The sequence below is a fragment of the Oryza sativa genome, chromosome 8 (genome assembly GCF_034140825.1).
Source record: "Oryza sativa Japonica Group chromosome 8, ASM3414082v1".
Lineage (NCBI taxonomy): Eukaryota > Viridiplantae > Streptophyta > Magnoliopsida > Poales > Poaceae > Oryza > Oryza sativa.
In genome coordinates this window covers 14,382,144-14,407,263 of record NC_089042.1, presented here as the reverse complement: position 1 = coordinate 14,407,263, position 25,120 = coordinate 14,382,144, and the positions used below count along the sequence as shown (strand labels likewise).

Here is a 25,120-nt window from a genome sequence, read left to right as displayed (position 1 = left end):
CGGCGACGACGACGGCATGTCACGGCACACTGGGCAGGTGGCGCTAACCCGCAGCCACCGCTCTGTGCACTCCGCGTTGAACCGGTGTCTGCACCTGGGCCCGCACCGAAGCGCGTAGCCGACTCGCTAGCCGTGAACTCTCTCTCCCTCCGTTCAAGTAGCTGCCGAGGAGGTGAGGACGACCGACCGTCAATGAAGAGCGAAAGCAGCCGCTCCAGGGCCTCCGGCCTCCTCAACCGCCACCATCTGTCTCTTAGTCCCCCAATGAGACTGCCGCTGCCACTGCCGCCAACAGGGAGTCGACCGGGCAACCGACTGCGGGGGCGAGAGAGCTCCTAACCTACCCATTCCGCAGCCACCAGGAAAAGTGGACGTCGCCGCCCGAGACAAGACTGAGGCGGAGCGTGCCCCCAACTTCGACGCCGACTAGGACGGGCTTGACCCTGGCACCGCCAAGCAAGAGAGAGGGAAGAGATGGAGACGGAGTCGCTACTATCCCTCGTCAGCAACATCAACGAGCGGCGACAACAGGAGAGGAGGGGAAGAGATGGGATTGCCGTCGTTGTTGCATCGGCCGCCTCGGGCGACGCCGCGTGCAGGTGTGGACCGGCGGTGGTGGACCGGAATGGACGATGGTGGTGACCGACGGTGCAGACCAACCGTCATCCCCAGCGATCCTGCCTGCCCCCTTCCCCTCCCCCCAAATCCTTGGCCTCCTCCTGTAGCCGCACCCATCGCCCACCGCCGCCATGCTGAATGAGAGAGAGAGAGATAAGGGAGAGAAAGAGGGAGGACACGTGGGTCCCACATATATTTTTTGATTCTAACGCCACATAAGCGCCACGTGGAACGAAGACCGGGTCAATACCGCCACGTCAACAAAACCACCCTCCAAAACCGCTGAGGGAGTCAAATTGCACTAAGGGAGAGAGAGTGAGGAAGAAGGGTCGGAGGGAGAAAGGATGACAAGTGTGCCCCACATTTTTTTTGTTTGAATGACAAGTGGGTCCCACATATATTTTTAATTCTAACGTCACATAAGCGCCACGTGGAACAAAGACCGGGTCAATACCGCCACATCAACAAAACCACCCTCCAAAACAGCTGAGGGAGTCAAATTGCACTGGTTTCAATAGTTCGAGAGAGTCGTCTAATCTGATTTTCTAGTTAAGGGGTACGAATTAGATTCAACGTACCTTTTAAGGGAGTCAAAGTGGACTTTTTCCAAGCTGGAAAAACGCTTTGACAGTATGTGTTGACACATTGGACAAAAATTGCACAAGGGATGGCAAATAGTTCACTGGCAGCATACAACGGAAGATGTAGTTATATCTAATTTCAAGATTAGCATTTCTCGGGGGATTGCTTCATGAACATACATATACTTCATTCAGCATTACATAGTGAAGTTAAATGAAATTGGCAAAAGCAATTTTACTACTTCTGTCACAATATATAGAAACCTAGCAACAGATGGGAGGTAGTAGTAGTAATTGACTAATGACCTGCTACTTAAACCTCGCATATCCTGACTTCCTGAGTACAAATAAATCCTTTTATCTCACAGCAGGACCAACTTTGCTAGGCGGCAGCCTCCGAACGAGGTGATGTCGAGAAGCCTGACAAAAAGCATTAAAAAGTTCCCCTTTTATCAGGCACAGGCTGCATCTACTGTTAAAATCTCCAGTGCAGGTGCATTTTCCACCACATGGAGAAGGAATTCAAGCGGGCCTGCTGTGCCCTCGTATCCTGTAACTGACACGCACTCTTAAGATGGTTGTATCCGCAGAAGGCATTTTACAGCAGGATCCGCATTATCCCCAAATGCTGCACCACCAAACTACGAGCTAAAAGAAAAAGAATAATAAGGCAGTTAGTACAGGAGCAACATGTGTTCAATGCTTCATGCATGTCAAAATGAACAATAAACAGCATGTGTTCATAACTGACAACTCACTTATGGAACAATTCCAACAAAACAGTAGATTCTGTGTTGATTAATAAATTATGGTCTTTTAACAGTGTATATCTGACAAAGAACAATCACAGTCACTAGTTCATTAGTCACACCTTCGTGTGACCGTAGCCCCTACGCTATTTCTAGGTCTTTTAATTTAGTTGAGGTATGATCAGCTTTTTGTTAGTGAAAATAATAGCCTAGTACTTGCAATTACAAATAATCTACGGGAAGGTGAGATGAAAACAAGGAAAATTCAGAAGACTTTGAGGAAAACACACAGATTTCCATTAAACTATGGGGGAATTGAGAAAATCTAACAAACACTAGGATACCTGAGGGAATCCCACCTAAAGATTGGGCAAGAGAGCAGTTTTCTCATTTATCCAATGATGGCAGTAGTTAGAGCCAAATGCATGGTATGCTTGTTTGATCAACAAGCATATCAGTTTAATTTGTTCATAAATCAAATAGTCGAGTCAAAAGAAAATTGGAGTGATTAAATATAGTCACACATTGAAACCTTGGTTTGTATGCCTGTCGTCTAGCTTAGCTATCTCTATTCTAGGTGGCCTGAAGAATGGAGTGCAGGACGGTAATTAAATTTGTTTGGTGCTCCATGGTGCCCGGGCACCATGGTTGAAATTGAGTATATACCCAATTCAAATGAGTATGAAACTTTTTCAAATATTTAGGTATTAACATTAACTACTTTACTAACTAGTTCAAAGCAAGTTTGAACTGAATTTGAACTTGTTTTTGTTAGATTTTGATTCTAGGTATATAGCATCCAAATATATAATTAGTTAGTTATGTAATCATGGATTGTGAAATAAAGTTAAATTTGAGTTATTTGTTGATAGGTATAGGTATGAATCGAATTCTTATAACTAGGTATATACTCACAATTTGAAAATTTTGAAAAATTTAAGTGATTTTGTGCATTTGATACCATGGTGCCCCATATGAGTGTCCTATATATATATATATATATATATATATATATATATATATATATATATATATATATATATATATATATATATATATATATATATATATATATATATTGTAAGAAAAAGTAGTGGTCAAAGTTATTTTTTGGAGACCGTGCCCATGTCCTTGTCCAAAACAACAACTATTTTTAACCTAGAGGGGCATAGGAGAATGGGAAACCGTTGCAAACAAACCAATGAAAAGAGGAGGGCAGATAGTCGATTCGAGGACCTTCTAGAGGTGTGGCAAAGTTTCTTCCTTTCGTTAGTATTTATTATAGTATGATTTTATTAAAGTACATTTTAAGATCAATCTATACTATGGTCTCCATGTTTTTAAGGAAAATATTTTAGAATTTATACATGGTCAAAGTTTTTAAAGTTTGACATTAGTCTTGCCCAAAACAACAATTATTTTCAACATGGAGGATAGGGGTGGGCATAAAATCACTGAAAACAAAAGGCTGAACCGAATCATAGTGTCCTTTTTTGGGTATTCAATTATCCCTTTGGTTTTATTTCTACGGTGCTTCGATCTTCGACTTTTCTCTCGGTTTCTCATCTCTGGAAAACCGAAGAACCCACACAACCGATCAATCTCTACGACCCCATCCTCCTGCATGAAAACCACATCGTGGAGGCCCTCCGACTGGTGGAAAAGCCCATTAATACCATCAGTTCTTACCAACCCCTATTGCCGTTACCAACCCCTATCACTGTTAACAACCCCTATCGCCGTAGCCTATCAAACCCATCTGACCACCACCGCAGCCCAATATATTGCCATGCTGCTCGCAGGACTCCAGCCCTCGGCATCGTAGCACATACAGGTGGGTTTTCTCGGTTACTCGGTGAAACCGACGAACTGAACAGACTCCCATTTTCCCCAATTTCTTTTTCCTTCCATTTTCTTCTTCTCTCCTAGGGTTAAGGACACTTTTGCCCCTGCTGACCAAATAGATCAATCTAATCAATCGATCAAAGCAAGTCCCTGGTGGCTCGTCTCATTCGCTCGATGCCGACGCACTCCATCGCCTCATTGCCACTACTACCGCATCGGTAGGCCCAGCACCCCTGTCCCCATGCCTCACCATCGCCACGTAGGGGTGGTAATGGGTCAAGGCCCATGGGCTCTTTCACAACCCTAGCCCTCAAATATTTTTAAGCCAAAAATGTATAAAAATTGAGCCCAGCCCCTTTTTAAACCCAGCCCTCCAATTTTCGAGTGTAAAATGTTGGGCCCATTACCACTCAGGCCGCCACAACCATGGCCATACCCTGCCACTGCACAGCACCACCACCACCACCACCACCACCACCACCACCACCGTGGGTCGCCACTACCGCCCCGATGGCAGGCCCCACGGCACAGCAGAAGCAGGCAAAGCGTTAGCATGAAGAGAACAAATTATTTGATGGAGTTGGCAAAGCAGCAGCAGTAGCAGTAGCAGGAATTACTTGATGGAAATTACAAGCAGCAGTAGCAGGAATTATTTGATGTCGTGCAAAATGGACATATCAGACTATGAGAGATCAATTGATGTGGAAGATTTCATTTTGGTTCGTTTGCCATGTAATGTAAATACTATGTAATGTAAAGAAGATGATTTTGGTGTCTTTCGTCTCTGTTTTTCACTGCTTTGTGCCATACCTGTGCAGGATTGATCAAGGACTTGGAGCTTACAGAACTTTTAGCATCATGTACAAGTAAAAAGCTTCAGCAGCATACTGATCACACACAAAAAATTTCCAGCAGCATGCTGATCAAGCACAATAAAAATTGTCTTCTCCAGCAGCCTTGGTCAACGCCAATTGCCTTGAATAAATTGAGTGTTAGTTAAAACATAAGGCAGGATCAACAATACCATTCAAATAGAAAGATCTTACCTTTCAGAGACAGGTCCAGGACTAGCATTGCTGGAATCATTTCTTGAAACTTTTTGTCTTTTGGGTGTGCTAGCACCCGCTGCACAACTAGTTGAACCTAGTGGTCTCCCTTGTTTGTCACTATTCTTCCTGAAAATGTAAAACAAGTAAATATATTTTCAAAAGGAAATGGACAATAAATATGCTAGAACAAGTAAATGTGTGATCTTACATTATTTTCTGGGAATTTAAAGGACATTTTGGAGATGTTGCCCTATGGCCCATGCCAAGACAGCTCTTGCACTGAACCTGCCACTTGCCTTTGGTCCTAAGCTTGCCTTGTTCTTTATCAAGACACCCAACTATCATGTTCTTCCTTTGCTTCTCTACGTCTTTCTTAGTCAGAGGTGGCAACAAATTGAAACCAAGATTGACTTTTGGCCATTGGGACTTATCTGAAAGTGGATGAATAACACCTGCATATGCAAGCTTATACTTTTGCACTGAATAGCAAGGATCCAAATAATCAGCCATTCTGGGGTTTCTAGTTGATATTATGAGAGCTAATGCATGTGGGCATGGTTTGCCAGAAACTTGCCACTCTCTACAGGTGCATGTATGTTTTGCAAGATTGACCCTATGCCTAATAATCTCATGTTCAGGAGTGATCTCAGCCACCTCTGCTTGGTCTCTATCACCTTGAACCACCCTCAAGTGGCCCAAGGATCTAGTCATTGCATTGAGTTGACGAACTATAATAGGGAGCATCTCACCATCTAGCTTCTCACCTATCTTCTTTCTCCTCGCCAATAGATCCATTATTTTTGACCTGATAGCATCTGCAAGCTCAGCAACTGGAAGATCCTTCATATCCTTAATCCATTTGTTCCATAAATCTGCCAGATTATTGCTAATGAAGTCACATTTTATCTCTTCTGAGAACTTGCTCCTCATCCAAAGCAGTTTGTGATAGGTTTCCAAGTATGGTTTCACATCTGAATTAGTCTCATGGATTATATTCATGTAGTGCTCAAACCTATCTTGCATGTAAGATCTAGCTGCAGGGTACATGTTCCCATACATCGGACCTGGGAACTTCTCTACGAAATTCTGCATCAAGTGACAAAAGCATTCTCTATGCTCTGCCCAAGGAAAAACACTTTTCACAGCATTCTCTAGCCCCTTACAAGCTTCTGAGCTTATTGCTAAGTGTGATGGTTTGCCTATTGCCTTGTGAAGCTGTTGCATAAACCAAGTCCAATTGTCAGTGGTCTCACTCTGAAAGAATCCAAATGCAACTGGAAACATCCAGTTGTGCCCATCTATGGATGTAACAAAAGGTAGATGACCATTCCATTTCCCATTAAAGGCTGTGGAGTCTATACTCAAGTATGGTCGGCATCCATTCATGAAACCATCAATGCAAGGTTTGAATGCACAAAAGAATCTACAAAAATAAATCCCATCATCATCCTCCTGTACATCTATCTCCACCACACTTCCAGGCATTTTCAGCTCAACCTCAGCCTTGAAGTTAAACAAATAGCTCTCTTCCCATGACCCAAATATCTGCTCCACAGCCTTCTGCCTACCTTGCCACACTTTTGAGTATCCTACTGTGACATTGTATTTGGTCTCTAACTCCTCTTTTAGCTTCTTTGCACCCATATTTGGATCCTTCTTTAGAAAAGGAATTGCCTTCTCTGCAACCCACTTATATGATACCATCTTTGTCTTAACTCCCTCAATAGATGTACAAGCATGTGCAAATCTGTTCAAAGTAACCTACAACACATAAATCCATTAGTTAGTAACATAAGACAGTTCTTACTAACAAACATAAATTTGAAATATGAGACAATTCTTAGCTAGTTGTTAGTACCTTCACAGATTTTCCATCAGGCATCAACCTTGCCACAATAGCCCATGGACATCCCTCAGCTTTGCAATAGCCCCTGAACCTTTCTGGATCAGACTTCTCTGTCCCAAGCTCAAATTGCCCCTTTATAGCGTGTTGCCTCACAGCTGATCTAAACTCAACCATACTTCCATATGAGCTTCCAACTATCATTGGAGGGTCATCCCTATCATAGAAAATTTCAGCTTCAAACCTAGCATCTATCTCTGCCTCATCAAGGTTCAAGTCCCGCTGTGCAAGACGTGGAGCTGGACCAGGAGCAGAATCCCTCTGCTTTTCAGCTTCAAGCCTAGCTTGATCCGCTCTCTCATCCTCAGTTCTGAGTCCAAGAAAATCATACATTTCATCTTCCTCCATTACAGGTAGTGAAGAACCAATTTGCTCCTCTGGAATTGGAGCTATCTCCAATCCATCCCAATCAATGACATGCTGAGGAACTTGCTCTTGTGGAATTGACATTTCATCTTCCTTCATCATGGGCACTGAAGAACCTATTTGCTCCTCTAGAATTGGAGATATCTTGAAACTATCCCAATCAATGAGATGTTGATTGCTTGAGTCTAGAGCATCACCTTGCTTGGCTGTCACAACCTCACCCATGACTAACTCATTTACCTCTGAAATAGAAGAGCTAGTAACTAATTGACCAGATTTATCCTCCACATCCACAAATAAAATCAGCCTCCTCTCCCTCTTCCAATCAAATAATGCATGCGCTAGATCCATATTATCCAAAAACTTTGTTTCCTTGCCAGTTCTCTTGTCATATCCATACACCACAACCTGTTGGCACCTACCCCATTTTACCCTGGCTGCAAAATCCTTTTCCAAGCTCTCTAATGTGCATTGTCGATAGTCTACAACCCATTCAGCGTATTTGCTTGGCACATGAACACTACTACCATCATCAAGCTTAGCTGTGTACTGACCAAACCGAACACACACAATAAACGCCGCATCAGGATCGATCCTATCATATAGGAAAAACAAAAATGAGAGGAAGACCATTAGTTTGCTTGCTAAATCGCTTCTGACCTAGTTTCTTGCTCCTCCTGTTGAACAATAATGGAGATGAGGATTTTTTTATGGCCTTACCCGGAAGGGAGCTCACTGGGAACTATGAAGTACGCCAACGCCTGCAAAGTGCCCTCCTTTGGAGCCACCATTGCCACCTCTCCCCCTCTCACCCTACAAACCAATTAGGAGTGGCATATAATGAAATCTCTCTTCCTACGCTGAAGGAAGGTAATAGTAATCAAGTCCATATTAGAAGAAGTACGATAGGCAAAAGTTATGTAATGGGCACATGTAATTAGTTAAAAATTACTATTAATTAGCGAATGCGATCAAGAAATAACCAATGCCTTTGGAGTACCTATCCAAGCCCCACCCCTACCCCTAAGGTTCCCTGGCCGGTTCCAGCGAGCGTTTTCAAAGTTTTGTTCCGTTTGTGGGAGATGCAGCTGAGTGAAGAGGCAGCGACGGCTAGCTAATTACTAATTGAATTTCATGAGGTGGAATTTACTTAGGCGAAACCGAATTTGATGTGACAATCCCATCTAGCCATCCAGGGGTGGGGTGGGGTGGGCATTAGGTCTACGGTTTTCTCAGTTTTTGTGAAACTTGGAATTCTAAGAAAAACCAACACAATTTAGCTAGCGAGAAGAACAAAGGAACTGAGCCGAACCTGCTTCTTCACAACCATACGACGACCCGACGCCGGCGGTGGGCAACCTCGTCGGGCGCGCCTTCGACTCCCACCGCTGCTCCGCCGCCGGTCGACCTCAAGCGCCGCCCTGCTCCGCCCCTGACCAGCCAGCCACCAGCGCTGCTCCGCCGACGACCAGCCTCCACCGCCGATACCTCCCGCCCGCGCACCTCTCTCACCGTCGCGCGAGGCGAGGCGAGGCGAGGCGAGCGAATCGCGTGCGGGCTAGCTGACGCTCGGGGTAGCCGGGTGGGGGGAATAATGGATTTTAGGGTTAGGGATTTGTGTTGTGGACTTGTGGGAAGGAAAAGATTTGGGTATTGGGTTTTGGGCCATGGATTCTATGATGGGTCGATGATTTTGTTCGGTGGAATAAGTCCATTTTCACTCCCGTGACCCGAATCTAATCCACACCCTAAACGGCAAAACCGGATATCTCAACCCCCGAACTATTGAAACTGGTGCAATTTGACTCCCTTGGTGGTTTTGGAGGGTGGTTTCGCTGGTGTGGCGCTGTTGACCTAGTCCGTGGGGTTGACATGGTGCTTAGGTGGCATTTGAATTAAAAACGTATGCGTGGGACCCGTTTGTCATTCACACACATAAAAAATTGTGGGGCCCACTGACATGTGGGCCTCACATGTCATCCTATCTCTCTTTCTTCTTCCTCCCTTCTCTCTTTCTTTCTCTTTCTCTTTTCTCCCCTTCGGCCGGCCACGGAGAGCACGGGTTGGAGCAGCGGCCAGCGGGAGCTGGAGCGGCAGCGGAAGCTGAAGTGGCGGCGGCGGTGGGCTGGACCATTCGGCTGCCGCATGCCCCCTCCATCTCCTCCTTCTTGTCATCCTCCTCCTCATATTTGTCATCGTCACCGCTGTCGCCGCCGACTTCCCCGACCACGCCGAGGTCGGCGTTGAAGGCGATGTTGTCCGGGAGCACCGCCGGCCCAAGGAGGATCTCCAACTGCGCCGCCGCCGCTGTTGACACTGACAACGCCGTTGTCGGAGGTTGCAAAGCCTCCACAAAACCCCGTCGCCGCCTCAAGCCCCTACGTGTTGTCCTCGCGCCCGCCGCTGCCTCATGCCTCGGCTGCGCTACTCCACCGCCGGTTGTCGCTCACCAAGCTTAAGTCTCGCTTAGTCGAGCCCACCGCCCCGCCCTCCGCCACCGCGGCTTCCTCCCCTTCGTCGCACGCCTCTCCCGCACACCCCACCGCCACAGGAGGCCACTTCCACGCCGCACACTCTAGCACATGCTCGCCAACCCTCCCGCAAGCCGTCGCCTCTCCGGTTCCCGCCCACTGTCGCTGCCCTTACCCGTCGATTGCTCTACGAGAGAGAAGGTGAAGAGAAAAGGGGGAGAGAAAGAGAGAGAAGGGAGAGAGAGAGGGAGGAGGAGGAAGAAGAGAAAGGATGACATATGGCCCCACATGTCAGTGGGGCCCACAATATTTTTTGTGTAAATCACAGATGGGTCCCATAGAATTTTTTTTAAAAAATCTAATGCCACGTAAGTGCCACGTAGGACGAATACTATATCAACATTGTCACGTCAGCGCCATATTAGCAAAACCGCCCTCCAAAACCGCTAAGGGAGTCAAATTGCACTGGTTTCAATAGTTCGATGAGTCGTCCTATCCGGTTTTGTGGTTGAGTGTTATGGATTAGATTCGCGTCACTTCTAAGGGAGTCAAAGTGGACTTATTCCTTGTTCGTTTGTCAAAAAAGAAGTCTATTTTCATTCCCTCAAGTTTCGGCCGAATCTGATTGGCATCCCTCCACAAAACCGGCTATATCACCACTATTTGGCTAATGTGGCGCATGTTGATCCGATGATCGTTCTATATGGCGGTATATGATCGCTATCTTTATCTCTACTAGTAAAAATGCCAGTGCGTTACACCAGTCAGGTTAAAGCAATTTTAATTGTGCATATGCTTTGACAGACAAATTGTCAAACACGACGATTCCTCGACCACAACAGTGGAGCCAAATGAGAAATTAAGAAAAAAATGTGTATACGCTCCAGCTGATAAATAGTCAAACTCGACAATTCCTCAACCACAACGGTGGAGGAAAGCCAAAGGAGAAATTAAGAAATTGTGAATACATATAGAATTGTCTTAATTTTATATGTACTCACAATTTTTTTTATGATGGGTCAATGATTTTGTTCGGTTGTCAAAAGGAAGTCTATTTCAGGCCCTCAATTTTCGGCCGAATCTGATTGGCATCCCTCTGCAAAACCGGCTATATCGCTACTATTTGGCTGTTGTGGCACATGTTGATCCGATGGCTTGGCAGTAGTAGGATGGTGGGAGCCAACAAGGCGAGGGAGCTGGGAGGTGGTAGAACCAGTTGGGCGCGGGGCTGCAGCAAGACGAGGGAGATGGGTGGTGCCGGCTTATCCACCCCTGGGAACTTGAAGAGGGCAAGCAGAGGTGGTGACCTCCAGATCTCGTTCCCTTTGGCCGCTTCTTGCAGCTCGGTGGGGTTTATCGACCACCTCCTTCTTTCTTCTGCCACGTAGATCGGTGCAGGGAAGGTCGCGCTAGGCAGAGGAGCACCACCGTCCCTCAGTCCTTTCCCCTTCCCCTCTCTTTCTCTCCTCTCTTTGTCTCGAGCTAGCTCATTGGTTGTCGGGAGGATCAGAGGAAGATGGACATTGACAAGTAGCGAGATGGCCATGCTGCTATGGGTGGGCGACGTGTGCTTCGGTGGTGGACTCGCTCGTCGTGGGCGAGCACCTAGAGGACCATCCTGCTACCACCCGCTGTCGCCCGGTATCCCGCCGGCAAGAGGAAATATGGGGAGAAAGACATGGCAAGGGAAGGAGAAGAAAGAGAAAGATGACTAACAAGTAGGCCTCACGTGTCATGTGAGCGAAAACCGCTCTCAAAACCACTGAGTGAATCAAATTACTCCGGTTTTGTGGTTGAGAAATAGGAATCAGATTAGACCTAGTCGGACGGAGGGTGGCAGGGAGGCATGGCAACGTGGGTCGGCTCAAGTTCAGGTGACAGCCCATGTCCAAAGAAACCGACCAAGCCCAGCCCAGCCCAGAAAGAAACACGGCGCTCAAATCCTCCAGCCCTATCCCCGGATCCTTCCCCGCACGCACGCCGCCAGTCGCATCGCATCGACCCCATCGCTCGCTCCCCTCCGCGCCGGCGGCGCCGCCCGCTCCCCGTGTTCCCTCGCGTGCTCCCCTCACACCCGCGCCGCCATCCCTCCCTCCCTCCCTCCCATCGCCGCCGCTCCTCCGTCGCCCGCCGTGGGGAGAAAAGTCGGGGGCGGGGCGGGGCGAGGAAGTCGGGGATCCGAGGCGGGGAGTGTTACCACCACCGCTACATCCGGACCAGCGCCCGAGCAGCCGCAGTCCGCAGACGCCACCAGGCAAACCCCAATCCCCATCATCCCCAACCCCTCCGCCGCCGCCGCAACCGAAGCACCCCGGCGGCCTCGATCTCCTCGGAAGCTTCCAACCGAGCCTAGATGAATCCGGGCTAGCACTTCTCGGCTCTCGGTAAGCCCTAAGCTGTTAACGATTTCGCTTTTTCCTGATTTGCGCCCTGAGCCCGTGACCGACCGATCGATCGATCGAATCCTTTTTGTCTGTAGTGTACTCCATTCGCTATCCAAATCCAGTGCTGAGTTTGTTGCTGTTACTGATTTTTTAGGCCGGAGATTCTTGCGCTGGCAATCTAGCGAAATTTCACTAGGGTTCATTGGACGCTGCAGGTGCGCAGGGGCCAGGGCCATCAGTTGCTTGATTTGTTGTGTTATTAAGAGACCAGAAGTGGTGGTGATACCAGCGTGGCTTTCGGGATATGTACCGTGGCGGGCTTGACCGCTTCAAGAAGGCTCAGGCCTTGGAGCCATTCTCCGTTCAATCCGGTTCGGCGGCCAAGAATGTACCTGCAGCGGCGAGAACAGCTAAAGGACCGCCGGCTCCATTGACACTGCCACAGAATTCACATGTTGGAACCAGCCAGAGTCACCTGAGTCCGCAAGGTGCCAGTTTGAGGGTGGCCGGGCAAGAGACCGGGGCGCCGGGGCATGCTGGGACCCAGGTCGGTGGTGGGCAATCAGCGTGGCAGCCACCTGACTGGGCGATAGAGCCGCGCCCTGGGGTTTACTATCTTGAGGTGTTGAAGGATGGGGATGTCATTGATCGGATCAATCTGGAGAAGAAGAGGCATATATTTGGGAGGCAGGTACCTGCATGTGATTTCGTGTTGGACCATCAGTCTGTATCGCGGCAGCATGCTGCTGTTGTTCCACACAGAAATGGAAGGTTAGACTAAAAATAATGCTAATGTTAACACAGTTGTGATTCCACTTGTTGATTTTGTCTTTGATGGTAGTTTTTTTAGCCGCTGTTTGTTACTGAATGCTACGCATGCTAGCAGTGGAATTGAGCTTAATAATTCATAAGCAACAACCTATATGAAACAATGTGGTTCAACAACACCATTCATATTATCAATAAAAAAATCAATCCCTTGGATGCACCTAAATTTCAAGTTTAGTTTCAGAACAGTTGCCTATGTCATGTTGCAATGTGTTTTCTTTTTGAAGAACCTTAAGGCATGCCTTGCTCAGAATTTGTCGGCCAGAAAAACCACTGGGCCTCAAATGGAAAACATTTCTACTTTTATTGACACTGCTGCTTTGGTGCATCACTGACATTTTTTCCATTCTTTTTGTATTTCAGCATATATGTTATTGATTTAGGATCAGTTCATGGCACATTTGTTGCAAATGAGAGACTAACTAAAGACAACCCTGTTGAACTTGAAGTTGGTCAGTCACTTCGCTTTGCTGCATCAACCAGAACCTATATCCTACGAAAGAATAGCGCTGCCTTTTTCCCAACTCATAGTCTTCCATCAGATGTCAGTCTGCCATCTCCACCAGACCCCAATGATGAAGATGCTGTGGTCGCATACAACACAATACTTAACCGCTATGGTATTAGTAAATCAGACTTATCCAGATCAAAAGATTCTTCGGGAGATGCCTCTGGTGCAAATGATGATAACGAGCCAGCTGGAAGGCCCTTGAAGAGAAGTAAAAAACTAAGAGTATCATTTAGAGATCAAGTTGGAGGAGAACTTATTCAAGTGGTTGGGATTTCAGATGGCGCAGATGTTGAAACTGAACCAGGTCCAGTAGGGGTGAAGGAAGGCAGTCTTGTTGGGAAATATGAATCCCTTGTACAGGTTACTGTCATTCCAAAAGGAAAGGAGCAACCTTCACCAAAGGAAAGTGCATCCCCCAGTGGGGTAACAGATAAGCTAAAACAGGTTCTTACCAAAGTTAAAAGCACAGCAAAAGGTGGAATTTATGATGATCTTTATGGGGATACTGTTCCACAACTATTGGGCCCATCTTGGGCATACAGGTCGGATGACCAGGCAGAAAAAGTCAAAGCTGCTGATGAAAAGAAGTCTAGTGGGAATATGGATACAAATTCAGCTGATGATAATGATGACTTGTTTGGTGACTTGTGACTGTTGGCGTTTTCAATTAGTACAGAGAAATGGATCTCCTGAAAATGCTTAAGAGCAGAAGTATTTTGTTCTGTCGGGGGTATTTTGCTTTGTTCTGCATGATTGTATCCTGCTGCAAATTAAGGTAATCTCTTTTGCCTAATGTTTAGGGCATGCATTTTTATGACGGTGTTCACAGTGATTGGTGAGTTTAATTGCTTTCTTCACCATGTCCTCTTGTGGTGATTTTTTCCCTTACCCAGTCTAGCTTTCCAAAATTTATGAATTATATTTCATATTTTAATCGTTTGCTTTTTCAAATGTTCTGAACTTTCCTGTGGTAAAATTCTAACTGTACATCATCTGTGATGTTTTGTGATTCAATCGCTTGGTAATGGAAGTAAAAAAAAAAAAACTATGTGAGCTTAGCGGCCTGAAATGTTGAATTAAGGTTTTGTTGTTCTGTCCAATCAGATTTGGAAAATTATTTTATATGTGAGTATTCATGTGGCATGGTATGGTATTGTAACTTGGGTCTATCATTCACTTGTATAACCACCAATAGCATCCACTATGTCTAGCTAGTGGTTTTATAGATAGCAATTACGTGTATTCTGGGCTTCCTTTAGCTATTTCTATCATAGTACATATATAATCTGTTAATATGCCCTTGTAAACATGGAGGTATTGCCATCCTTTTCATTAATTGAAGAATGAATATAGAAGTATGTACTATGTAGTCCACTCCCCTTAATTCCTTAAAGACACATGGTCACTCACTTCAATTCATCACCAATATACCATATCCATTTTTTGTTGAATGGGCTTTATTGATGTAAGTTAGTAGGTTGCAGGCTAGTTAATATGCAGATAAATCATTCATAGTATTGTAACATCCAGTCCTTGTGCACTATTACTATTCAAACTGCAGTTTATTGCTAGGTGCAGTCATAGTAGACGTTATTTGCAAGCAGCTCCAGGTAATGATATGAAAAATGACTTCAACTGTTATGTGACATGAAGCCCATCAGGGCTCATCATGTAGCACATGGCTTTTGAAACACTTTAGTTAGTTGATACTTAGTGGATCAATTGTTTTGTTATAAGATAAGTAGTTTTTATTAGAGCGCAACATATTTTTGGATGGTTTAATTTGACGTATCTCTAGATCTAATCTGTTAGCAGTTCTTTATAAATAGATAAATAAGGAGGTGTTATATTTTCCAAGCAAGCATGTATAATGAATTAGTCTTTTTGTTTTCTCTCCTAAAAGTTCATCGCCAACTCTATGTTTTCATCTCTCCTAAGATCCATCCCCTTTTAAGTTATCATCCAGACTTCTGCACAATATTTATCCTATTGTGAACTAAGGTTCATTATACCTGTTCTAAGAAGCATCCCTGGGGTCTGTTGTTGGGAGGGGGAGCCTAACGTAAATTACCGATAAAATGTTAAGAAACGATTAAGTTCATTATGGGTTGCAGAAGTGAAGATTTTCATTGTCATGAAATCATGTAGGTGAGGAAAGATTCCCTTTGTCTGGTGGTGGGGTGGGAGCGTAACCTAGAGTTTAGTTGAATGTTAAAAATGGTTGTCGATGACCGTGATTGTCTGCATTAAAATTCAAGAGCTTAACTGAATTGTTCAATCATGTTTATCAGTCCATGCAAATTATGTAGCTAGCTAAGCTAGGAGTGCATTATCTGATTTTATGTTTACTTGGACATGGTAAATTTGAAACTACTATAAACATGATCATTTCAATTATTGATACGAACAAACATTTCAATAATTGATTTGAATGATGAGTCATGACAGATGAATGGCTGATAAAATCGTTCTGGTTTTGAGACACTTGTAACGCAAAAAACCAGGTATTACAATTTGTTTCAAGGAACCCTAGGTTTTGGGCCAAAATGTTTCAAGAAAGTTTATGTCAAATACTCATATTGTTAGTATGTGTTCACATTAGTAGGCTCAAAATACATCACTCACATGCAATTTATCTTCCTCCTTACTCTTGCATTGCACGATTGAAAAAGCACAACAACCTGACTAGTAATGACACATTAACCAGTTATACATGTAAACAATCATATTACCAATAACTGATGCTCGTTAAAATGATGCTAACATGTATATATACTCAGGAATATCTCTTTTTTTTGCAATTATTATGCATAACTATATTAGGAAAACCAATGATACAAGCTTAAACATAAGGTGTCCTGAAACATTTCGCCCCAAAATCTAGGGTTCTTTGAAACAAATCGTAGTACCTGGGGTTGTGTTATGGGTGCCCCAAAACCTGGGGTTTTGTGAAATTTACTCGAAGGAATATGCTCCCTTGGGTAAGAACAGATGCTATGTATAAACACTAGTTTGATTTTTAAACTGTTTTGATACGTGCTTTGCCTTACGATGTTATGTACCAGAATGAGTGTATGCAACTATGCAGGTACAAAGAATGAACAAGGCATTTCAAGTACCATAAAACCCATCTCACAATCACGTGTTCCAAAGAAGGCCCTAATTATTATTATTGTTGAACCAAATTTAACCCCATGGTTATTTCACAAGAAGGGTTAGCCTAGGTGGAGATGCTGTGGCTATTCTTAATTTTCTTTTTCCAGATGATGAGTGAGCGAGCAAATATTAAAGTTTTACCCCTCAATCGACTGTCACTAGCATCCACCAATTGACACCGTTGTTATCTCATGTAACATTGTGATCTTGTTCTATCATGCAAGAGAACAAGATCATTGATCTTTCACATTCACCCTCCTGATATTCAGTGGCTGCATAGTGTTTTCCTTGTCTCCGCTCACGAAGACAATACCCCCTTAGAACAATATACTATCATTAGTTCTGTAGATGGTTTTGCAACCATGCAATAAATAAAGCCATAAAATTTATGTAAGCCAACACCTCATTCAAAACAATGCACAAGCTAATTCTCCCTAGCAGCTATGCAGAGTTGAGTAGCAGCACTCACTAATCACGACTGCATGGTAGATGGTGGGTGTGTTTGACAGCTGCATGTTCAGCTCGGCTCATTAAATGTAGAATTACTTCGAGGTGTGTGGACAAACTCACCAAGACTACATTGATGATATTACTTTACTTCTGTTCGCAAAGTTAAATTTAGTGCTCATAAAAAAAAGAAATTAGGTCAATATTTCTAATGGATCTGAGAGATTGTTGAACTAGAGCCACCTGTGGCTCAGCTAAAATGGAGATGAAGTTATTGTTATACAGCTTAGGAAGTAGAAGAGAACTGCAGGTTGCAGGGTAAGCAAGAAGGGTCAGAGATATTATCAGATTCAGCAAAGTTAGAAAGACCCTGCTGTGTGCCTCCTTGTCTCAAACCTCAGGAACTGGTGAAACCACCAGAAAATAGCTCTGCTAGTATTGTAAGAAGGCACCATTCCTCCACTACCACGCACTGTTGTGCCGATAACTACTGCTAGTCAACTCTGCCCAGCTGCTAGGGAGAATTAGCTTGTGTATTGTTTTGAATGAGGTGCTGGCTTACATAAATTTTATGGCTTTTATTGCATGGTTGCAAAACCATCTACAGAACTAATGATAGTATATTGTTCTAAGGGGGTACTGTCTCAATTCTTGAAAGTCTAGGCCTTAAATGTCCCTTTTTGTGTACCGTGTGATAGGTTAAGAAGTTATATTTGGGGAATTGAGTTCTATTCCAAATGAAATGCTATGCTGAAATCTTTGATATGCATTGATAATCTGAACATAGTATAATAAAGAGAGGTTGTTTGTAACATGTACAAACTACCATTACTTTGCTCACGTCCTGCATCATGGTACCATGTTACTCTGTTCTGGATTGTTGCTATGAGCCAACAAGAGATGCCACCTAGGAATATAATAAAGCAATACGGAGCTTCAAAATGCAATTCGTTTTTTTCATCTTAACACTTGTACAGTATGCCTGCTAATTTTTCTTGGTGACCTTTGTAATTGTCAAGTTGAACTGTGTTCTTGTGCTTTTGGATTAAGATGTCTCCTTCCTGTATCAATTTTGGGGTGGAATCCAGTAATAAACAATTTTTTAACTGTAACTTATGCATCTTTGTCAACGTTCACTTCCCATCAACGTGGAGCAGTTGATGTGAATTTTATTTTATTAAACTGCACCTAGAAAATTATTTGCAATTTTGTACTTCTCATTATTTAATTATGCCCCAATACCCTCGCTAGCACTATCCCCGGAGACTTGACCATTCATTTGGATACATCTCTAAAGATATTTTCTGAATCCTCTGCAGGTATCAAGCGCCGGAGGGTGACTCAAAGAACAGAAGCGAAAATTGTCACGTCAGATGAACTATGTAATACTTTATACATCTTTTTGTCAGAACACGCTGTGTGATGGATTTCCATGTTTGTTGGTAAATTGATATCCAATCAAATTGGGATTTGCCGCATTGGATTCTCAACGGTTACCATGAGGATAAGTTTAAACGTTAACTATATGGCCAGGTAAAATTTAGGCAGGTCCAAATTTGTTATCATCTATTCATCAGGTGAATAGCTTCTCCGTGCAGTTATGGACATGAAACACTGTGGTACTAAAAGATTTGCAGCATCAGGATGTTGATCAGCATATGGAAAGCGTATACGGGATGGCCAGCACCCAGCAGTAACATTTTGCAAGGGAAAAGTCAGCTCTTCAACTCTGAGTATTCACTGGGCTTACTGATTTGTGCTGCTTTTCCCCCCATCTCGTCCGGGGGCATTTATATTATTTATCACTCCACAGATATGGCGTTTAACAATTTGCTACTCATCCCTATGTTATCTAGACTAATATAAAAAGCACGAAGTTGTTTAGTGTTATTAACACCGCGATTGCAATTAGCGCCGGATTAATCCTGCGGTTGCAATTAGCACCGGATTAACACTGCGTCTCGCTCCGGAAAAAGAAACTGCACGCCAAATCTAGACTAATATAAAAAGCACGAGTTGTTTAGTGTAATTAACACCGCGATTGCAATTAGCGCCGGATTAATCCTGCGGTTGCAATTAGCACCGGATTAACACTGCGTCTCGCTCCGGAAAAAGAAACTGCACGCCAAAAAGAACGAAAAAAAGAACGCACGCCAAAGAGGATTATCTCCGCCGCCCGCCACACCAGCCACGCCGCCCGCCTCACCCGCCGCCCGCGTGACTTCCCACCTCGCCTCACCCGACCATGCCGGCCCTCGCCGCCGCCGCCGACCATGAGCCTCACCCGCCGCCCGCGTGACTTCCCACCTTGCCTCACCCGACCATGCCGGGCCTCGCCGCCGCCGACCATGAGCGAACTCCACGAGCAGCGCCAGCGACCGACCCACGCTGCCCGGATCGGAGGCGAAGGACAACAGCCCGGGGCCGCCTTCATCGACGCCGTGCGCGCCCAGTCGATCCACGGGAGCGCGGCCGCGGCCGCGGAGGCGGCGGGGGAGCGGTAGGCGATGACGTGGACGCGGCTCCTCGTGCTACCGGCGTCGATGACGACGCCATACCCGTGGGGACGACGACGCGGCGAGCGGGACAGGAGGAGGAGGAGGAGGAGCGCGAGGGCGGACGCGGCGGCGAGGAGGCGGCGGCCGCGGCCACGGAGGGAGCCTATCATGGAGGAAATGGTCTGAGGAGGAGGAGGAGCTAGGGTTGTCGCAGCCTCTTCAATGGTGATCTCCTGCAGGAGGCGAACGGGAGCAAGTATCAGCAGCAGAAGCTGGGTGATGTGCCCTCGTCGCAGCCGCATCATCTGAATGTGAGTGACTCCACAAGAACGAGAACCCTGAATTGAATCTGACATTTACCATTGTTCTTGCATCATTCATCCAGTGGTAACGTTTTACATGTCCACCTATACATTTATCGATAAATTTTCCCCTAAAAATTTGACAGATATAATTATAGTACAATCATAGTGTAATTACACTGTAACTTGCACGTAACTATAGTATAACTTGTATATAAGTTTCATGTAATTTTGAATCTTTAGATCTATTACAAGATTTGTTTTGGTGAGGAATAAAAATAAAATCACAGCACACATATATGTGTAAGAATTTGTTCCCACAACCTCTATTTTACCCCATGATTTCAATGGTATCGGCTTCAACTTCCTTGAGTAATTGCAACCCTTTGAGCACTGCCTCATACTCAGCTTGATTATTAGTCACATACGGTTTAATAGTATAAGCAAACTCGAAACATGCCCCCCTAGGGGAAATTATAACTAGGCATGATTATTAGTCACATACGGTTTAATAGTATAAGCAAACTCGAAACATGCCCCCCTAGGGGAAATTATAACTAGGCAGATACCACAACCATGAGTACACACCGATCCATCAAAGAATAAAGTCCATGGCACTATTTCAACCGAGCCGATTGAATCATCACGATGTTCCACAATAAAATCAGCTATAGCTTGTCCCTTAATCGCCTTCGGTGACTCATACCGAAGATCAAACTCGGTTAAGGAAAATATCCACTTTCCAACCCTTCCTTTCAATATTGGAGCCGATAGCATGTACTTGACAACATCAGCCTTACATACAACAATACACTCGTTGGACAGTAGATAATGCCTCAGCCTTGTACATGAAAAATACAAACACAAGCATAACTTCTCCACAGGGGAATATCTAGTTTTAGCATCCAAGAGCCGACGACTGAGATAGAATACAACTCGTTCCTTCCCTTCCAACTCCTGAATCAAGACCGAGCCGATTGACTTCTCACCGGCCGACAAATATAACCTAAACGGTATTCCTTTCTGTGGAAGAATCAAAACAGGAGGACAACTAAGATATTCCTTAATATTATCCAAAGCCTTTTGCTGCTCTGCCTCCCAAGTAAACTGCTGATCGGCTTTCAATCTCAACAATGGTGCAAAAGGTTCTAACCTTCCAGACAAATTAGAAATAATCCTTCTAACAAAATTTATCTTGCCGATCATCTCTTGTAATTCTGTCTTGTTCTCCGGAGGCTGAATCTTCTTTATCGCATTAACACTCCTTTGAGTTACCTCGATCCCCCTCTCATGAACAAGAAATCCCAAAAACTGGCCAGCCGATACACCAAAAGCACACTTTGTCGGATTCATCTTCAGGCCATATTTTCTGGTTCTCTCGAAAACCTTCCTCAAATCAACTATATGGTCCTTTATCTCTTTAGACTTAACAACCACATCATCAATATAGACTTCAACCAACCAGCCGATTAGATCGTGATATATATAATTCATGGCTCTTTGATATGTAGCTCCAGCACTCTTCAAGCCGAAAGTCATGACAACCCATTCAAATAAACCGATTGCACCAGGACACCTAAAAGCTGTCTTGTGAATGTCTTCTTCGGCCATAAAAATTTGATTGTATCCTGCGTTTCCGTCCATAAAACTCAAAATCTTAAGTCCCGAAGAAGCATCAACTAGTTGATCGGCTACTGGTATTGGGTATTCATCTTTCAGGGTGGCCTTATTCAAATTTCGGAAATCAATGCATACCCTGACCTTGCTGTTTTTCTTGATAACAGGAACTATACTAGAAACACACTCAGCATATCGGCAAGGACGAATAAAACCAGCATCATATAATCTTTTAATCTCAGCCTTGACCGGTTCAAGCATGTCGGCCTTGCATCTCCTCGGAGGTTGTTGATGTGGCCTAACCCCTGGTTTGATAGGTAGCCGATGTTCAACAATCAATCGGCTGAGTCCAGGCATCTCGTAATACTCCCAAGCGAAGCAATCTCTAAACTCTTTTAAGAGCTCTATCAGCTTGGTTCTAAACTCTGGAGATAAGTTCCTACTAATAAATGTCGGCCTTGGCCGATCGCCTGGACCTATGTCCACTTCTTCCAAATCATCGGCCGACATGAAACCTTGACCTTGCTTGTCATCGAGATCATCTACCATGTCCGTAGTGTAGACACTTGAACCCTCCACGACGCCCTCAAAATAATAGATTGGGTTCTCCATCTTCAATTGGCTGTATATCAGAATTGGACACTTTTAGAAAATCTCCATCCCAGACTTTTCCATATAAACAATCAAGGCCATCCATCTCCCAAAGAGCTAAATCAGCACTGGCAACATTAACTGACCTGTCGACTGGCACAATCTCTATTTTGTCGCCTTGCCACTGAATCAAACATTGATACATAGTTGAAGGAATGCAACAATTGGCGTGAATCCAATCCCTTCCAAGCAATAAGCTGTAAGAACCTTTCCCATCGATGACAAAAAACGTGGTAGGAACAGTCTTACTGCCGACTGTCAGCTCCACATTTAGAACACCTTTGGTTTCTGATGGATTGCCACCAAAATCTTTGAGCACCATGTTTGTCTTGATGAGATCCTCGATATTTCTACCCAACTTCCTGAACGTAGCATAGGGCATCAAATTTACCGCGGCCCCACCATCAACCATCATTTTAGACATCGGCTTCCCATTGACGTAGCCGTTTATATGCAATGGTTTAAGATGCCGATTCTCTGTCCCCTCGGGTTTCTCGATCACTGCCTGTTCTGGTGACAGAACCAACTTAGCCGATTCCTCTTCCACCTCATCGACATCGGCTTGGTCGATCCCGAATTCGGCTGGCAGGGTAAAGACCATGTTAACCGGTGCCGTCACAACACTCTTCCCTTTTGCCAACCTCTTTGCCTCATCGGCTGCAATATCATCGGCTACAGGAACCTGATTCTTAACATGCCACTCCTGCCTTGGCTTTGCTTTCTTCAGCCGATGATTAATTTTTTGTTCAACCTCCTGAAGGTGCTCCCTATTCCTTAATCTCTGAACCCTTCTCTTCTGATTCTTCGTGAAAATACCATAAGGACACCATTGATTCTTCCTGATTACATCGTCCTCTTGGCCATGATCTTGATTTACTGGGCCCAATCTTTAATGAACAGAAACTGTTGTCTGCCTTAACCGATTGCCCCTATTATATGATCGGCTTGAGTTCTTGACGATATCACTGCACCCAGGGCAGTTTTCAATAGATGGCAACCTCATACCTTCATTCCAGCAGAATCTAAAGAACTCACAACCCCAATGAGGATCAAAACCATCATCGTATTTCTCATGATGCTTCTTCTGCTGCTTGTCATACTTCTTCTGATATTTGTTGATAATCTTAGCCGAATTCACCCGAAAACCCCTTGCACGGGCCCTATCGGCTGTTTGGCCAGCTGTATGCACCATATAAACAGGAAAAGGATTACCATCGACATTCATCGGCTTTTTGGAATCATCAAACCTAATATTGCCTCCCTCAATGGCCACTTGAATCTGCTGTCTAAAAACCTTGCAATCGTTAGTAGAATGGGACCCAGAATTATGCCATTTGCAATACCTCTTTTTGCCTAATTCCTTAGCCGATGGGATTGTATGACCAGCAGGAAGTTGAATTTGCTTCTCTCGGAGTAGCAAATCAAAGATCTTGTCAGCTTTAGTAATATCAAAGTCATACTTCTCCTCTTTTCCAGAACTTTTTACCCATTGGCATGGTATGACCTTTTTACTCCTCACCCACTCGGCTACAGCTATTTCAGAATCGTCCTCGTCATCATCCAACCCATACATGTACGGACAAACATGATTAACCTTCTTAGAGTTTTTCCTAACTTCCGCGGACCTATGCTCATGCAAGGTTACTTTCTGTATCAGATGTGACAAGCTATCAAAGTCCTCAGACGAGAATTTCTCCCTAATCGGAGCAATCATACCCTGAAAAGCCAGATCGACTAACTGGGCATCAGTTAAACTCAAGCTAAAGCATTTGTTCCTCATCTCCCTGAATCTCTGAATATACTCATGCACAGGTTCATCATACCGCCGCATAATCGCTGTCAATTCGGATAATTTCATCTCATGAACCCCACTGTAGAAATAGCTGTGGAATTGCTTCTCCAAATCGGCCCAGCTATTGATCGACCCATACGGCAAAGAGGAAAACCAAGTAAAAGCCGATCCAAACAAAGATAACCGGAATAACCTAACCTTTAGAGCGTCTACAGCCGATGCTTCACCACACTGAGCTAAGAAACGGCTAATGTGCTCATAAGTTGACACACCATCTTGTCCCAAAAATTTGGAGAAGTCTGGAACTTTGAACCGATTGGGAAGAGGAACTCTCTCAAACCACTCAGGGTAAGGCTGCCAATACAAGCTTCCAGTCTCTTTTGGTTTAAGCCCAAACTGTTCCCTCATTACGTCAGCAATCACATCGGCCCACGGTCGTTGCTGAGCTACCCCTTGTGACTGTTGCTGCATGGGCTCGAACTGACCATATTGAGGCGCCAACTGAGGTTGAGCCAATCCACCTGGCTGATATTGAGCTTGTGGGGAAGGAGGCTGATCTTGGTAATTCAAGTTACCCCCTTGGTAATTATGAAGGTTCGGCTGGATATTACGTACCAAATGCTCAGGAACAACTTGAGGTATTACTGTGCCATCCGGCTATACGTGGTGAACCAAGTGTTCTAGGACAACTTGATTTAAAAAATGTTGTACAGGCTGACCACCAGGCGTTGCCAACCCGGCCGATGCACCTATTGAACCTTGGTGCTGGATCGACTGAATGATTTGCTGTCTTAACAGCGTCTGCTGAATCGGCTGCAAAGGCTGTTGCCTTGGTGGTGTTTGCTGAACTGGTTGCATGACCTGTTGCTGAATTGGTTGCACAACCTGCTGAATTGGGGGTGTCTGCTGAATCGACTGCTGCTGTATTGGATCAACAATAGATTGAGGCGGCAGAAACGTGGCAGCAACCTGATCTTAGGTCAGCTGATTTGCAACCTGCCCGCCATGCTGTAGCTGCTCTCTCATTAACAACCGAGGGTTCACTGGCTGGCCTGACGCCATTGCTGCGGAACAAGTAGGAGAGTTGACGCCAGTGCCGTCGACTGAGATGTTGGTGCAACAGAGGGAACCGCTTGAGTTGATGGCTGAACATCGGTAATCAAAGACCGATAATTTGGAAAGACACCTTGCAAATAAACCGGGCCTACAGCCTGATGCTCAGCTATTGAACCATCGGCTATGGACTTCATCATGTTTGATAAGGTATTGACTAACACCCTAGATTGATTGATGAAAGCATGATGCACAGCGTAGTCAACCCGATCTTGGAAATTACTGAAAAAATCTTGTGC

General features: G+C 44.8%; 3 protein-coding genes across 4 annotated transcripts in view; 2 read left to right on the top strand and 1 right to left on the bottom strand.

Annotated features, from left to right (window-relative positions):
* Nucleotides 1-1,301: 1,301 nt before the first annotated feature.
* LOC4345278 (uncharacterized) lies at nucleotides 1,302-8,682 on the bottom strand. The gene is made up of 7 exons (XM_015795023.3): nucleotides 8,424-8,682; nucleotides 7,832-7,924; nucleotides 6,701-7,706; nucleotides 5,051-6,603; nucleotides 4,840-4,968; nucleotides 4,604-4,768; nucleotides 1,302-1,847 (listed from the first exon to the last, which is right to left on the bottom strand). Exons 2-6 carry the CDS (start codon nucleotides 7,900-7,902, stop codon nucleotides 4,717-4,719), a joined length of 2,811 nt encoding a protein of 936 aa, XP_015650509.1. The 5' UTR covers nucleotides 7,903-7,924; nucleotides 8,424-8,682; the 3' UTR covers nucleotides 1,302-1,847; nucleotides 4,604-4,716.
* A 2,871-nt stretch (nucleotides 8,683-11,553) lies between these two features.
* On the top strand, nucleotides 11,554-18,386 carry LOC4345277 (protein phosphatase 1 regulatory inhibitor subunit PPP1R8 homolog). 2 transcript variants are annotated; one of them, XM_066303624.1, is made up of 4 exons: nucleotides 11,554-11,966; nucleotides 12,182-12,737; nucleotides 13,158-14,080; nucleotides 18,228-18,386. In XM_066303624.1, the coding sequence occupies exons 2-3, from the start codon at nucleotides 12,271-12,273 to the stop codon at nucleotides 13,954-13,956; spliced, it is 1,266 nt and encodes a 421-aa protein (XP_066159721.1). In that variant the 5' UTR covers nucleotides 11,554-11,966; nucleotides 12,182-12,270; the 3' UTR covers nucleotides 13,957-14,080; nucleotides 18,228-18,386. The 2 variants fall into 2 exon arrangements, with proteins under 2 accessions (XP_066159721.1, XP_066159720.1); XM_066303623.1 differs by having other exon boundaries at nucleotides 12,121-12,737.
* A 642-nt stretch (nucleotides 18,387-19,028) lies between these two features.
* Nucleotides 19,029-25,120, top strand: part of LOC107276438 (uncharacterized) — a 48,094-nt gene continuing 42,002 nt past the window's right edge. Inside the window, exon 1 of the mRNA XM_066303736.1 lies at nucleotides 19,029-19,717. The gene's annotated coding sequence lies outside the window, so the exon portion shown is untranslated. The remainder of the gene's footprint in view (nucleotides 19,718-25,120) is intronic.